Source organism: Agelaius phoeniceus, chromosome 7, assembly GCF_051311805.1.
Source record: "Agelaius phoeniceus isolate bAgePho1 chromosome 7, bAgePho1.hap1, whole genome shotgun sequence".
NCBI lineage: Eukaryota > Metazoa > Chordata > Aves > Passeriformes > Icteridae > Agelaius > Agelaius phoeniceus.
This window is the reverse complement of record NC_135271.1, coordinates 17,975,427-17,988,734: the sequence shown is the minus strand read 5'-3', so window position 1 is coordinate 17,988,734 and position 13,308 is coordinate 17,975,427. Positions and strand designations below refer to the sequence as shown.

Here is a 13,308-nt window from a genome sequence, read left to right as displayed (position 1 = left end):
GTGGTGTTCATAGGGGTCCCAGGATGAGGGAAGAGATGAGAATCTTGACTCCATGTTTCAGAAGGCTGATTTATTATTTTATAATATATATTATATTAAAAGAAAATTACATGTTAAAACTATACTAAAGAATAGAATAAAGGATTTCATCAGAAGGCTTGAATGGAATAGAAATGGAATGATAAGAAAATCTTGTGACTGACCAGAGAGTCTGAGACAGCTGGACTGTGATTGGCCATTAATTAAAAACAACCACATGAGACCAATCCAAGATGCACCTGTTGAATTCCACAGCAGCAGATAATTATTGGTTACATTTCATCTCTGAGGCCTCTCAGCTTGTCAGGAGAAAAATCCTAGTGAAAGGATGTTTCATAAAATATATCCATGATACTGGCAGATTAACATGATAATTTTTGGTTTTGTTGCTTGGTGCCATATTGCTAAAGAGCATTTTTCTGTCACCTGTAATTTTAAATTAAACTTTTTAATGCCTGAACTACTCTAGTTAAGTCTTGAATGTCTTTCTGGACAAAATAGATGAAAAATGACTAAATGCCAGCCAGTGCCACAGATGAGTGTTTGTGCTGGAATACCCATGTGCTCTCCCCCTTGTGCCCAGGAGCTGCAGGCTGCCCTGGATGTGCAGTCGGTGCAGAAGTGCCAGCTGGCCGTGTCCTTGGAGCACGAGAGGACAGTGGCAGACAACCTCCGCAAGGAGCTGCAGATCGAGCACTCCCGCTGCGAAGCCCTGCTGGCCCAGGAGCACAACAAACTGAGGGAGCTGCAGAAAAACCTGGAAGCTGAGAAGAACCGTTCCTTGGAGCTCCTGGATTCCCTGAACCACGAGCGGGTTCTGACAGAGCAGTTGAGCATGAGAGTGAAGGAAGGGGCTTCCTGCCAGCACAGGGAGTCGCTGCTGGAACAAGCCTTTGTGCGAGAGCTCCAAGCCCAGCTGGAAGAGGAGAGGAGCAGAACTATGGAGCTTGCTGCTGTTATTGAGAAAATGCACCAGAAGGCCATCCTGTCCCAAAGGCAGCTGGAGGCTGAGGTACAGATGTGCTGTGAGGAAACCCAGAAGGAGAGGGAGGTCAGTGACAAACTGCGAGCCACCCTGGAGTCTCTTCAGGCACAAAAGCAAGAGGTGATCCGTTCCTTGGAGGCCCAGAGGGAGAGAGAGGTCAAGCTCAAAATGGACTGGGAACAACTGCAGTCACTCTTCACACTGCTTAAAGAGCAAGATAAGAACAGCAAAGAGGAGAGGGAGAGAGAGCAGAAACAGCAGCAACAGACACAGCTACAGAAACAGAAGGACTGGCAGAGAGATCAGGAGAGACTGGTGAGGATGCTCTGCCTTACACTGAAATAGCCACACACTGGGATATAACCCTGTGGATGGTATTCTTTGATTGGAATGTTTCCTTCTGAAAAATGCATTAAATGAGCTCTTGTCCTGCTTTTGTGAAATGTAGCTGTTTTCAAGGGATTGTGTCTGGGTTTCTTGTTGATGGAAGTTGATCTTTAAATTTTTGCCTGCGCTGGTTGTTCACAGGTGGGGATCAATATGGGTTAAATGCAGGATGAAACCAAACTAGGTTTCATGTCACTGCCCTTATTTTGAGCTAGGATCCCAGTCATGGCTTCAGACAGTATTGGTTTCACCCTGGGTTTCTCCTTGGATGGAGACAATGGCCACTCCACTGTCATTAAATGGCTTCTTGGTGGCCTTGGAAAGCAGTGCTCTAAGCCTTCCCCAAAAGTGGTCTGGCAGTTCAGGAACACCCAATGGGTATGCTGATTAGGTGGGTGACACTTACACAAGTGGATATATATAAGATGCAATTAACTACTCTACTCTGTTCAAAACAGCAAAACTTGGAACAGCAACACCAAAGAGATGAACAAAGAATTAAAGAACTGCAGGAAATGCTGACAGTATTAAGAGAAAGAAATCCTCCAACTCCAAACTGTCAGGAAGAACTCTTGTGTACCTCAAGCAAAGATGGAAGTGCCACACAGCCTGTGACAAAAGAAACTGAAAAGCCCCAATTGCAACAGCAGCAGCAACAGCTGGAGAAGATGAGGCAGCAGTTGCTCTTTGTGGTTATGCACCTGAATGAGTTCATATATAAAACTCTGGATAAGTGAGTTCATAAAATAACACTTTGCTTTCCATCCTGCTTATTAACTTGTGTGTGTCATGGCTTAGACCTCTTTTAATTCTTAATTATTAACAGAACTTGCTAATTTCTCTGCGTATTTGCAGTAATTTGTGTGGTAAATATTGCATAAGTAAAGCCTCAGAACCTTAAAGGTCAAGTAGTGGGAAGAAGCAATTATAAGTGTGTTAACATTCTTACAAATCAGCCTGATACTGAAAAGGTATTTCTGCCTAACAGAACGGTTAATGACTGGTCTGCATCAAATGATGAAGCTGTAGCCTCTTTACTGCAGACATTAAGGGAGCTAAAATCAGATTTGTCTCCTCCTACAACTCAGGTAAGGAAAATATTAACATATTTTCATGTCCCACTCTGTTTTGTCATATTGCAGAGTCTGCTTCTGAGAGCATTTTTTTCCTAGATATGTACTGTGTCCAAGGATCACAAGCTTTGGGATGTGTTCCTGTAGCTTCTTGATGCATCCAGAGAAAATTGATTTTCACCAGAATCTAAGTAGTTTTTTTTCCAAAAGAACCACAGTGGTTTGTAATCTCAGGAGGGCTGTTCTGACCCAAGTCTGCAGTATTGCAAATATTTTACACAAGCCCAGGGATTACCAAAGACCAAGCTCAGGTCTATTGATACAAAGTACATAAATGCATAACTTTTAGATCCATCTGATTCCCCAGATAACTGCAGTTTTATATCTTTCTCTTGCAGTAGACAGAGATCTATGACTGATAAGTGAAAAGTTTTTTGTGTCTTCTGTTCACAAGTCTGATGTGTGACAAGCTCCCTTGGCATGTGGCAGCTCTCCCTGTGTCTACCTGCTTACAAAATAGTTAATATTTTCCTTCTGTCACCTGTGCAGCCACACAGGTGGTTGCCAAGTGGATCATCTCCAGCCTTGAGGAGGGGGATGCAGCCTCTTCTGCAGATTATTTTGGTTAAGCCTTCCTCTCACAAACCTGTAGAGCTGTCAGCTGTAGACAAAACCCTTGTTGGAACAGAGTTTCCTCCTTCAGGGATTGACCACACAAAAATAAAGGAACTCAAGCTTCCTGACTTTTTTATTTTTTAACAAAAACAAATGTTCAGTAGAGCACTTTAAAGTCACATGCCTTTCTAGAGATTAGGAGCAAAAAGTCCACCTTTATAGGTTTTCTTCTGTGGGCACAAACAATCCCTCCTTTCTGCCCTCTTTCCAGACTTCGATTATTTTTTTTCCAGAATCACCTTTTCCTTCAGTCTCCTCCCTGAATTTCTCCTTCCTTTAAGGTACTGAACCACATGCTCAGGAGACCAAAGCAATTTTCTGCTGCTTCCCACTTGAGTTGCAATAAATTGGGGAGTATTGGACAGGAAACCTGGCAAAATGTCAGCATGGAAAATCTGTGCCAAATAGAGCTGTCTGGTCAATCAGCTGCCAAATGGTGCAGCAGAAGTCAAGGACATTAGATGAGTCATGTAGAATTCCTTCAGATACTACAGATTGTACTGAAATAAGTTGCTAGGAGAAACTGGGGTCAGTTGTTTGTACTGGCTTCTCTAATGTATGGATTTTATTTCAAGGGATAAAACATCAATTACCTTAAAAAAAAAAATCTTCTATTTCTTTTGTGATCTACTGCATCATGCACTGATGTAACTGATGACCAGTAAATTTGTAGTTGATACAAAGAGGGTTATGAAGGCAGAACTTCCATGAAGAATTGGAGCTGGAGTCCTGGGTCCCATTCCTTATCACAAAACTCAGTTTCACAGAATCACAGACAGCATGGTTTGGACTGAAAGGGTCTTTAAAACCCATCTTGTTCCACCCCCTGCCATGGGCTGGGAACCTTCCACTAGACCAGATTGTTCCAAGCCCTGTCCAACCTGACCTTGGACACTCCCAGGGATGGGCCAGCCACAGCTTCTCTGAGCAGCAGACTATCAGAATTCAATGTGAGATTTTTCAGAATTTTTCACAACCTGTATTTGCATGTACACAGACATCTTGACTATTTCTGTTCTGCCTGTGGATGTAGAAGAAAGATGAGAGTCAGAAAGGCTTTTCCTGCATTTCAGTTTCCCATTGTGCTGTTCAACACCTGAATACCATTGCTGGCTTTTGGGCTCATTGTTCTTATGTTTTAATTTGTCATAAATTTGGGCTTTTACTCAGTTTGAGGTGTTTGATTGTGAAAACAATGTGCAAAACCCATTGTGGCTCACTTCCTTTAGGTTTTTGTTTTAGGTGAGATCTACAGGTGATGCTGCCCCTGTTCAAGAGCTGGAAAGAGAGGCTTGGCAACGAGAGAGGAACACACTGCAGAACATGCTGAAACAGGCAGAATCCCAGCTGGCTAAAGCCAATGCTGAAATTGAAAACAAACCAGTGGCAGAAACTTCCAATCCTAAGGTAAAATCATGGGGATAGCCAGCAAATGGGGGGGTGGGTCTCTGGAGCTTGGAGGGCCAGCAGAGCCACAGCCAGGAGGTATCATTTGAACATGATCTGGGGAAAAAAGGCATCGGTCAGATTATGGATTTATCTTTCACTTACTGCTGTAATCTTCAGTTGCTATTTTAAAAGGTTGATTTTCTAGACAAACAGTTTGATTTATTATTTTAAATTACAAGCTTTCTCCATATGTACCTCATCAGAGAAGTTCCTTTGGAACTTTCTCAGTGTTAGACAGGAACTTGCATCAAAAGTAATCTGCATCTTTGGAATTCCTTTCCACTCTTAAATGAGAGGGAGACTTGGATTTTTTGTCTGAGGATGAAAATAAAAAACAGTCATTATTTTTAATCCCTGCTGACTGATCTTAAATACTTTTTATTTTTCTGACACTTTGATTGTAATCAAATCTTATAGGCATCTCTCCCACCATGCATTCTGGCTTACTTTTTTTTTAAAGCAGATGTGCTTTTTTTTTTACTAAGGAGTTAAACTGTTCTAGAGTTTTGAGTATGAAAACTTTGCTTGAAAACATTCAGGAGATTTAAAGAGGTCTGACACTCCAAATCTGGGTGGGTTTTAGCAGTGTACAGAATTGTTTTGGCTGTCCTTGTGTCCTCAGTCTTGACATTTGACCTGAAGATACCTTGTTTGTGGCTGGCTTTTTGCAGCAGTAACTGTGAAAAAAATGAACTTTTTTTAATTTTTATTTTCTTTCTGCAGTTACAGAGATTATATCGAAAGTACATTCGAGCAGAGAGCTTTAGAAAAGCTCTAGTTTATCAGAAGAAATACCTCTTGCTGCTGCTTGGTGGCTTTCAGGACTGTGAGCAAGCCACTCTGTCTCTCATTGCCCGCATGGGAATCTATCCTTCTGCAGACCTGCAGCTCTCTGCATCCCACTCCCGGCCCTTCACCAAGTTCAGGTGTGCAGTCAGAGCCATCATTGCCATCTCAAGGTAAAGCCAAAACACTCCCTGTCTCTTATAGGTCACGTGTCCTTGGAAGCTTCAAAAATTGCTTGTTCCTGTGGCTTGTCCTACATTAATGTCACGTAGAAGCAATCTCCAGGACTGGTTCAAACATGACTTCTTAGCTGAGTTTGATCTGTACTAAAGATTTGTAAAAAACATCTTGAAAATGGAAGAGGGTTGATTTAGATGGGATGTTGAGAAGAAATTTTCCCTGCAAGGATGGTGGGGCCCTGGCAGAGGTTGCCCAGAGAAGCTGTGGCTGCCCCATCCCTGGGAGTGTTCAAAGCCAGGTTGGGCAGGGCTTGGAGCAGCCTGGGATGGTGCCAAGTGTCCCAGCTCATGGCAGGAGGATGGAGCAAGGTGGGCTTCCTTAGATCCCTTCCAGCCTGAACCATTCCATAATTCCATGGAAAAGCTACTAGAGTGATACCCAGCTGCAATATATTTGAGAACCAGTGCACAGCTTTACAAACTGGAGTCCTTTGGGGCTGACCTTTATCTCCTTGGTCTCACTGGACCGTCTGTCCTGTATCAGAATGGGATCTGTCAGGAATGCTTTTCTGGAATCCAGTAGTGTGTGTTTCATTGGGGGTGATTTTTTCATGCTGTGTCACTATCAAATGGGTTTTGCTAGCTGTACATGGGATAATATGCCATCTCCCAATGGCTTTAAGCCCATTGAATGAAAAAAAAGGCAATTTTAAGTGTAATAGGTGGTTATTTCTGAGCTTTTTTGTTGTCTAGTTAAAATGATCACTAGCAAGTTTCTGTCAGATGATGACACAGAGTCTTTGATATGAATACCATAATAACAGCAAAGGTTGCAGCACCTCCAAATTTGTGCAGTAACCTCCAAACTCCCTCTCTCAGGTAGGAAGAGCTCTCTGGAGATCAGGAGCAGAGCCAAAACAAGCAAGGTTTTTCAGCAGTTCAAAGATGGTTACAGGGTAAAATGTGATAAGCCAGCATTCCAAAGACTGAATTTGAAAATTCTCCTGTCATTCCCACAACAATCATTGCTTATGTCACTTAATTGTTTCTCTACCAACAAATAATATTAAAATTTAATGTGTTCCTGCTTATTTTTAATGCTTGTACAAATTGGTTTTCTTACCAAGGTTAAAGTTTTTGGTGAAGAAGTGGAACAAAGTTGGCAGGAAGAGCACACAGGGTGAAAGCATTTCTCACAGTATAGGAGGTAACACAGGTACGTGTTTGGATAAGTACATAGTTTTCTTTGTCATTTTCTTTGTAATTTGTTTTCTTCAGTGATGTGTTCCATTTAAAAACAAAACCCAAGTGGGAAAAATCTGTTTATTTTGCCACTATCCATCTGTAGAGTAGATGAGTGTTTGAGTGTTCCTTTTAGTTAGTGATGAGTGCCTTTGTAAGAATTCCAACAAACATCTTAATGCACTACCCCGTATTGGGGAGCTGTTGCCCTTGATGTAAAATTCCATTGTGTCTTTTCAATGCTAAACAAAATTCAGATTAAACAGTGTATTTTTCATTACCTGGTACTATGTAATTTTCACTGTTTTTAATTTGCTGGAAATACTTATTTTAAAAGACAACACCACCTTTGTACCTAAACCCACTGTCTTGTTCCTAAGAAATGTGAATCCTCAAATGCTGAACTTTCTACCTCAATGCAAAATAGTATTACAATTCTGTTAAATACAGTTAAAACAAAACAAAAAACCCACAAAAATAAACAAGTAGTTAGCTGTAGAAAGTGTCTTTACCTGCATTTAAAACCAAACTTAAGCATGCTCTGCTGTCATGTTCATGGGTTTATTGGATGTGTTTACGACAGCCTGTTCTCAATGGTTCCTAGTGCACTTTTTTTAACCCTCCATATTTACCCCAGCCTCTGGTGCTAGAACAGAAGTCCTGAAAGAGCAGCAGCCCCCAGCTGGCCCTGTGAGCTCTCCCCCTACCCAGGACAGGGACACAGGGCTGTGCCACAGAACCAGCTGTGCTGCAAGATTGACGAGCCTCTCCCCACGGTCCTCCTCCCGCTCACTCAACAGGTCAGTCTGCAGAGATGGGACATGCTTCAGGTTTTTGGAGGGGTTTTGTAACTTGGCTGAGTTGGTAGTCACAGCCAGGTTGTCTTCTGGTTTGCATGGAATTCAGCAAAATGTTTTTGGAGAGCATGAGACCTGCAAGAACCTGAAAAAGACTGAATTCTACCCCACCCTATTCCTCTGTCATGACAGCCCTGCTAAGAAAAGTCACCTGTATGATATGGAGCAGGATATTAATAACAGCAGCCCTGGCTGGTGCTCAGTGGGACTGGATTAGTGGTGGCTCAGGCCTGATGTAGATCCAAGCCAGGCTAAATGATTCCTCTTGCTGCTCTTGTTTCCAGGAACAGCTATACAAATGGAAAGGGTGGTGATGGTTCCAATTTCCTTTGCCTAGAATTCCTGACTGTATGAATGTAACTTCTGGATACACTTGAGAGTTTAGCATGAAAAGGAGAAAATAATTTGTTTTCTTTTGAAGATGGCACCAGTCCCCAAGTTCAGCTCCAGACAAGTCCCTTGTGCCACCTCAGGATCCTGACCAGTCACTGACAGAATATATCCATCGCTTGGAGGTGATTCAGCAAAGGCTGCGAGGGGTGCAGCCAGGTAAGAGCCACCTTCTCACCCCTCACAGCTCCTGCAAGCCTGGGCTGCTTTTCACAAGGTTCTTGGTACACATTGCCAATAAAGAGCATCATTTTAAGGAGTAATTATCATTATTGGGGGGTAACAAAGTCAGTCTCTGAAAGGAAACCTTTCTGAATTGTGTCTAAAACTACTCCAAGTGTGGCGTTTCTCTAAGCTCATAGTGAAAGAGATGAGATGGAATAATTTCATGTGATTCCTGTCCCCTTCCTGTTTCCAAATCTAAGCAAGCAAGTATTGCAATTTAAATGAAGCTGTGTATAGAGTTAATTTGCTTTCAAGTCAAACATAGCTGTTGTAATAGCTGAGCAGGGCTTTCTCTGCAGCACAAACTGTAATGCTTCCCTTAATTATCACTTCCTTATGTTCATAACAGATTTTAAAAAAAGATTTGGAGGCTGGTAAATACAGCCATCTCGTTCTAAGATTTATCAAAGAACACACAAAGGATTGTAGTGGCACTTAGCTTTGCTATTTAAAACAGTTCCACCTAATTTCTAGACCAGATTTACTTCGTTTAATTAGTCTAATTGCCTCCTCTTGTTACATGTTGGTTATAACACAGAAACACCTTGTCCTAAGGAGGAACTTGCAACCTGTAATCACATCATCCTGAAATCCTGAAGAGTTTGGGAACTTTGACATTGTTCTCAGCAGGACTTTACCTAGAAACTTTATTACTGTGACTTGTGGGTTTGTTTGTTTTGGGTTTTTTTTTCCCCAAATACTGCAGCTGCATGGCTGATACAGATAAACAGATTTTAGACTTGAAACCTGTCAGCCTTTATGGAAGTAACACATTTTGCTTCATTCCAAGTGTGGAATAAGTACTGCACAGCTGGGACACCATAAACACTTGTATGAAAAGTGTCCATGATTTCTGTCATTTCCATATTACCAGGATGATCATGTCCAGGCATTACAGAATGATGCTGCAATCTTTAGAGCAGTGCTGTCAGCCAAGTGATTTCCCAGCTCCCAGTGAACTAAAGAATCACCACAGGAGAGGCAGAACTGAGCTGTCACTGGGGTAAAGCAGGCCTGTGATGGAGCACTGCTCCCAGGGTATGAAGGTTTGCTTTGGCAGATGTTTAGGCTTTCAAATCCTGTTTGGGATTGCTCCTAGGTGGCTCATGAAAATTGGAATTGCTTTCAGTGTAGCTCATATGAAGTGCTTTGAGGAAATAACATGCTGCTAATTGTACACTGTTGCTTCATAACACAAGCAGTTTTCTAATATTGATCTGTTTTGGTTTTTTTTTAATTTAGGACAAGTGCTAGGTTCACCTCATCAGAGAAACCTAAGGAAGTGATGGGAACACCTAGAAAATCTGTCCTGCAAGTTCCTGCTTCCTCTGAGTTGGTCCTCACTCAACAGATGCACTTGCAATCTGCCATGCAACTGAATAAAGGGCAGTGCTTTTAAAGCAGATTTTTATATGACTCTTTTTATTATATTTTAGTACTTTAAGAGGGACTTACTTTTCACTAAGAACAATGTTTTGCATTCTCATGTGAAATTAAGTCAACAGCTGAGGTGTGCCTGCATCGCTGTATTGTAAGCTGCAAAAAGTCTCTGTGGTGTTTATTTTTCTATAGTGTATAGGTGGATTCCTTGTAAAAAAAGTTATTAAAATGGCATTTTATTAGTGAATTTTACATTGTGTGGTTGTTTACTTCTCTCATACTGATTTATTTCTTTTGCTGTTCCTGAAATTGTTTGGGTTGTAATATTTCTGTAGGTTCATTACAATTAAAGGAATAGCTCAAATACTCTCAAAAATATCAAAGATACCTGTAGCTTTCTGTGAATTTAGGGTTTGCTCTTCTGGTTTTTTTAGTACATAAATCCTCCCTCAGTCTGTCCTATTTATTCTGAACACTTTTAGCTTCATTTTTCTAGTTCAAAAGGCCCATAATTTTAACTCCTTTGTACCAAACAAAACCTGTGAATTCTTATCTTCATCTAATGGAAGTGATCCTGCCTGTATCTGGTATCTTGTGCTGTGGCTGCCTTCAGGGGGCAGTTCCAAATGTGCATGAAATTGCTGGTTGGAGAAAAGCAAAGAGGTGCTCTGGTGGTACACTCATTTCCAGTCACAATCAGTATCTCAGTGCAAAAATGAGAGTGATCCATGTATCATGCTGAATAAGACTTTTCTGTGATATTTCTATATTTCTTTAGAAAAGGCATAGGAAGAATTATAATACCAGAATATTTTAAACCTCTGGACATGTGAAATCTCTACTTTTGAAGCAATTGTGGTTTTTAACTTTGGAGCATGAGAAAAATCTCTTCTGGAGGCACATTGTTCTGCTGCAGCCTTTTAAAAGATTTTTCTGTACTGGGTATTGAGAATTATATAATGGCATTCATCTGAGATTGTTTTATTACTTATTTAACTGCCTTTGTTTGGTAAACTTGTATTTATATGTCAGGTAGATCATCATTTTGTTCTCTGGAAAAAAAAGTGGTAGCAGTAGATCTTGGCACATGTACAGATTTATTACCTCCTGACAGCTATAGGAGAACCCTTGAACTGATTGGGCATAAATTTAAGAGGGCTGTGAACAAACAATACTTGATTTGGTGTAAAAGCTTGGGTTTGGAACTCTAGACAAGTTCAATTACTTTTTCCATTTGAACTAAGTTTAAGCTGGCTCAGTGACTGCCTCCTATTTCTTTTAAAAATCAGCTTCTAGGAGTTCTAACACTTGAAAATAAATCTGCAGAGAGGATGATGCCTTGAGAGGCTGCCCAGAACAGAGGCTAGACAGTGTCAAAGGAATAAAGCAGGTATTTATTAAAAGGCCTTCAAAGGATATGCCTTGGGCTGTACAAGGCTACACCCAATATGGGTGACAGGTCACATGTTTTCACACTTTTATAAGTTTTGGTCCTTTGTTGGGGTTAATTGTCCAATTACAGCTTCAGGTTATGCAGTCCCATTCTCCCAGATTTCTTTCCTCAGTTTTCTGTTATTTATATTTCTTGGGCCTGTTATTTATATTTCTTGGGCCTGAAGCTGCAATGGTGTCCTTGGTTCTCAGGCTGCAAAAGGATTGTTTTGTCTGACTAAACTGTGAGGAGAACTTGCTAACACTTTATATGAAGCTCCAAGTTATTTACTAATGCAGTACAAAATCTGGAAAATATGGAAGATAAAACTTATGGCATCAAAGGAACGCAACCCAGTAGGATCTGAGCTATAGGTAATGTGTTCCCTGTGGCTACGTCCCCCTCAGCTCCCCAATACCCACAGACAGCTTTCTGGAGGGTAGTGGAAGCAGAAGTGTTTGTCTAGAAAATCAACCTTTTAAAATAGCAACTGAAGATTACAGCAGTAAGTGAAAGAAGTGTTTCTGCCCAGCCTAAGTGATGACATTTTAAGCAGCATGGTTTTCTAGTGCTGGTGTGGTGTCTGTGCCCTCGCAAGGGCAGCCATATGGGACACGCTCTCCTGTGATGTGTTAACCTCAGTAATGTGAGTGGAGAAATTGGAAGCCCCAACCTGAACCCCAATTGTCCCAAACACGAGTGGTGTTTTGGACAGAAGCAGTTGTTGGCAGCTTTTCCCTGTTCAGCTGTGGGTTCCAGGGTGAGTGTGTGGCAGGGCACCAGAGCCTGATGTTCCGGCATTCCTGCAGCCTCCCCGAGGCTCGGGCAAAGGCAAATCCAGGACCTTGCCAGTGGCCTGATCCCCCAAACTGCTCTGCCAGTAGCAACTTCCCTAGAACTAGAAAATAGGGAAAGCTGCCTTTCTGCTTTGCCTTTGCCTTTGCCCGAGCCTCTGGGAGGCTGCAGGAATGCCGGAACATCAGGCTCTGGTGCCCTGCCACACACTCACCCTGGAACCCACAGCTGAACAGGGAAAAGCTGCTGCTGCCTCAGCACAGCCCCAGCGCAAACGCGTCCTGCTGCTCTCTGCTGCCCTTTGAGAGGTGGTTGGCTTTAAAAAAGACACTCTCACCAGATTTATTTTTTTTTAATGCAGTCCCAGGTACCACTTTACATCCAGGGTGAGTGTGTGGCAGGCCCTCACAGTGGAATTCCGTGCCATGAAAATGTCCCTGCTCTATCCTGGGACAGCGGGTGGGCCTAGGATGGGTCACAGTTCCTATTTTCCGTCGGGAGGAAGAAGCGGGGAGGGAAAGGGCACTTTGGGTATTTACAGGAAAGGGGCCTCAGCACAGCAGGTGCCAAGGCAAGCAGAAGGGTGGGAAAAGGAAAGGAGCACGAGAAGGGCAGCACCGGGCCGGGAGCGGGCGGGCCGCGCTCTGGCCCCTCCCCGGCGGCCCGGCCCCGTCCCGGGCTGCGGCAGCGGCTGCGCGGGGCGGCGGGGCTGGCGCCACCTCCTCCTTCCCTGCCTGCCTGCCGCCGGCCCGGGACCGCCGCTGCCCGCCTCCGGCCCGCCCCCGGCCCCACCTGCGGCAGCGCTGGGCGGTGGCTCCGCCGGGCCCGCTCGCTGCTGGCCCAGCCGCGCCATGGCGGCGGAGCGCGGGGGCTGCGCGCTGGAGGCCGTGCCGCTGCCGCCCGAGGTGCGCGAGAGCCTGGCCGAGCTGGAGCTGGAGCTGTCCGAGGGTGAGTGGGGCCGGCTCTGGGGCGGGCACGGCCGCGGCGCGGCAGCAAGGCCGCAAGGCTGCTCGGGGGCCTGGGGGCGCCGGCGGCGGCGGCTTCGCCCCCCGGTGCAGCTCTCGGCGGGCCCGGGCTCCGCTCCTGCCGGAGCCCCCGGCCGGGAGCCGGGAGCCGGGAGCGGGCGGGCCTTCGCCGTCCCCGCGGCTGCACTGACCGCCCGCGGCCCCTGCGGCCGGCGCCTGGTGGAGGCCCCGCAGGAACTCATCCGAACGGGCACTTAGTGATACTCTGGAAAGACAATTTTATTTTAGTTTCAATACCTGTTCCTAACTGTAGGTAAAACCTTAAATCGCTCTCTCTGTATCTGTCGTTAATTTTCAACTTTTTTGTGCTTCACTGTATATACAGTCAGGAAGGAATATGATGATGCTCGCTCCATTTTTCTAGAGCCACCGAATCATGGTTTGGGTTG

General features: G+C 43.9%; 2 protein-coding genes across 14 annotated transcripts in view; both read left to right on the top strand.

Annotated features, from left to right (window-relative positions):
- Positions 1–9,919, top strand: part of PCNT (pericentrin) — a 70,373-nt gene extending 60,454 nt beyond the window's left edge. For all 8 annotated transcript variants that reach the window (XM_077181113.1, XM_077181111.1, XM_077181116.1 and 5 more), the window contains 9 exons: positions 623–1,339; positions 1,870–2,144; positions 2,400–2,499; positions 4,402–4,566; positions 5,332–5,567; positions 6,701–6,789; positions 7,453–7,615; positions 8,094–8,221; positions 9,530–9,919. In XM_077181113.1, coding sequence (XP_077037228.1) covers positions 623–1,339; positions 1,870–2,144; positions 2,400–2,499; positions 4,402–4,566; positions 5,332–5,567; positions 6,701–6,789; positions 7,453–7,615; positions 8,094–8,221; positions 9,530–9,573 — 1,917 coding nt within the window. In that variant the 3' untranslated portion in view covers positions 9,574–9,919. The remainder of the gene's footprint in view (positions 1–622; positions 1,340–1,869; positions 2,145–2,399; positions 2,500–4,401; positions 4,567–5,331; positions 5,568–6,700; positions 6,790–7,452; positions 7,616–8,093; positions 8,222–9,529) is intronic.
- Positions 9,920–12,562: 2,643 nt separating this feature from the next.
- DIP2A (disco interacting protein 2 homolog A) overlaps positions 12,563–13,308 on the top strand; it is an 81,704-nt gene continuing 80,958 nt past the window's right edge. For all 6 annotated transcript variants that reach the window (XR_013182984.1, XM_077181108.1, XM_077181107.1 and 3 more), the window contains exon 1: positions 12,563–12,842. Coding sequence is in view for 5 of the 6 variants with exons in the window: in XM_077181108.1 (XP_077037223.1) it covers positions 12,746–12,842 (97 nt within the window). In the remaining variant the exon portion in view is untranslated. The remainder of the gene's footprint in view (positions 12,843–13,308) is intronic.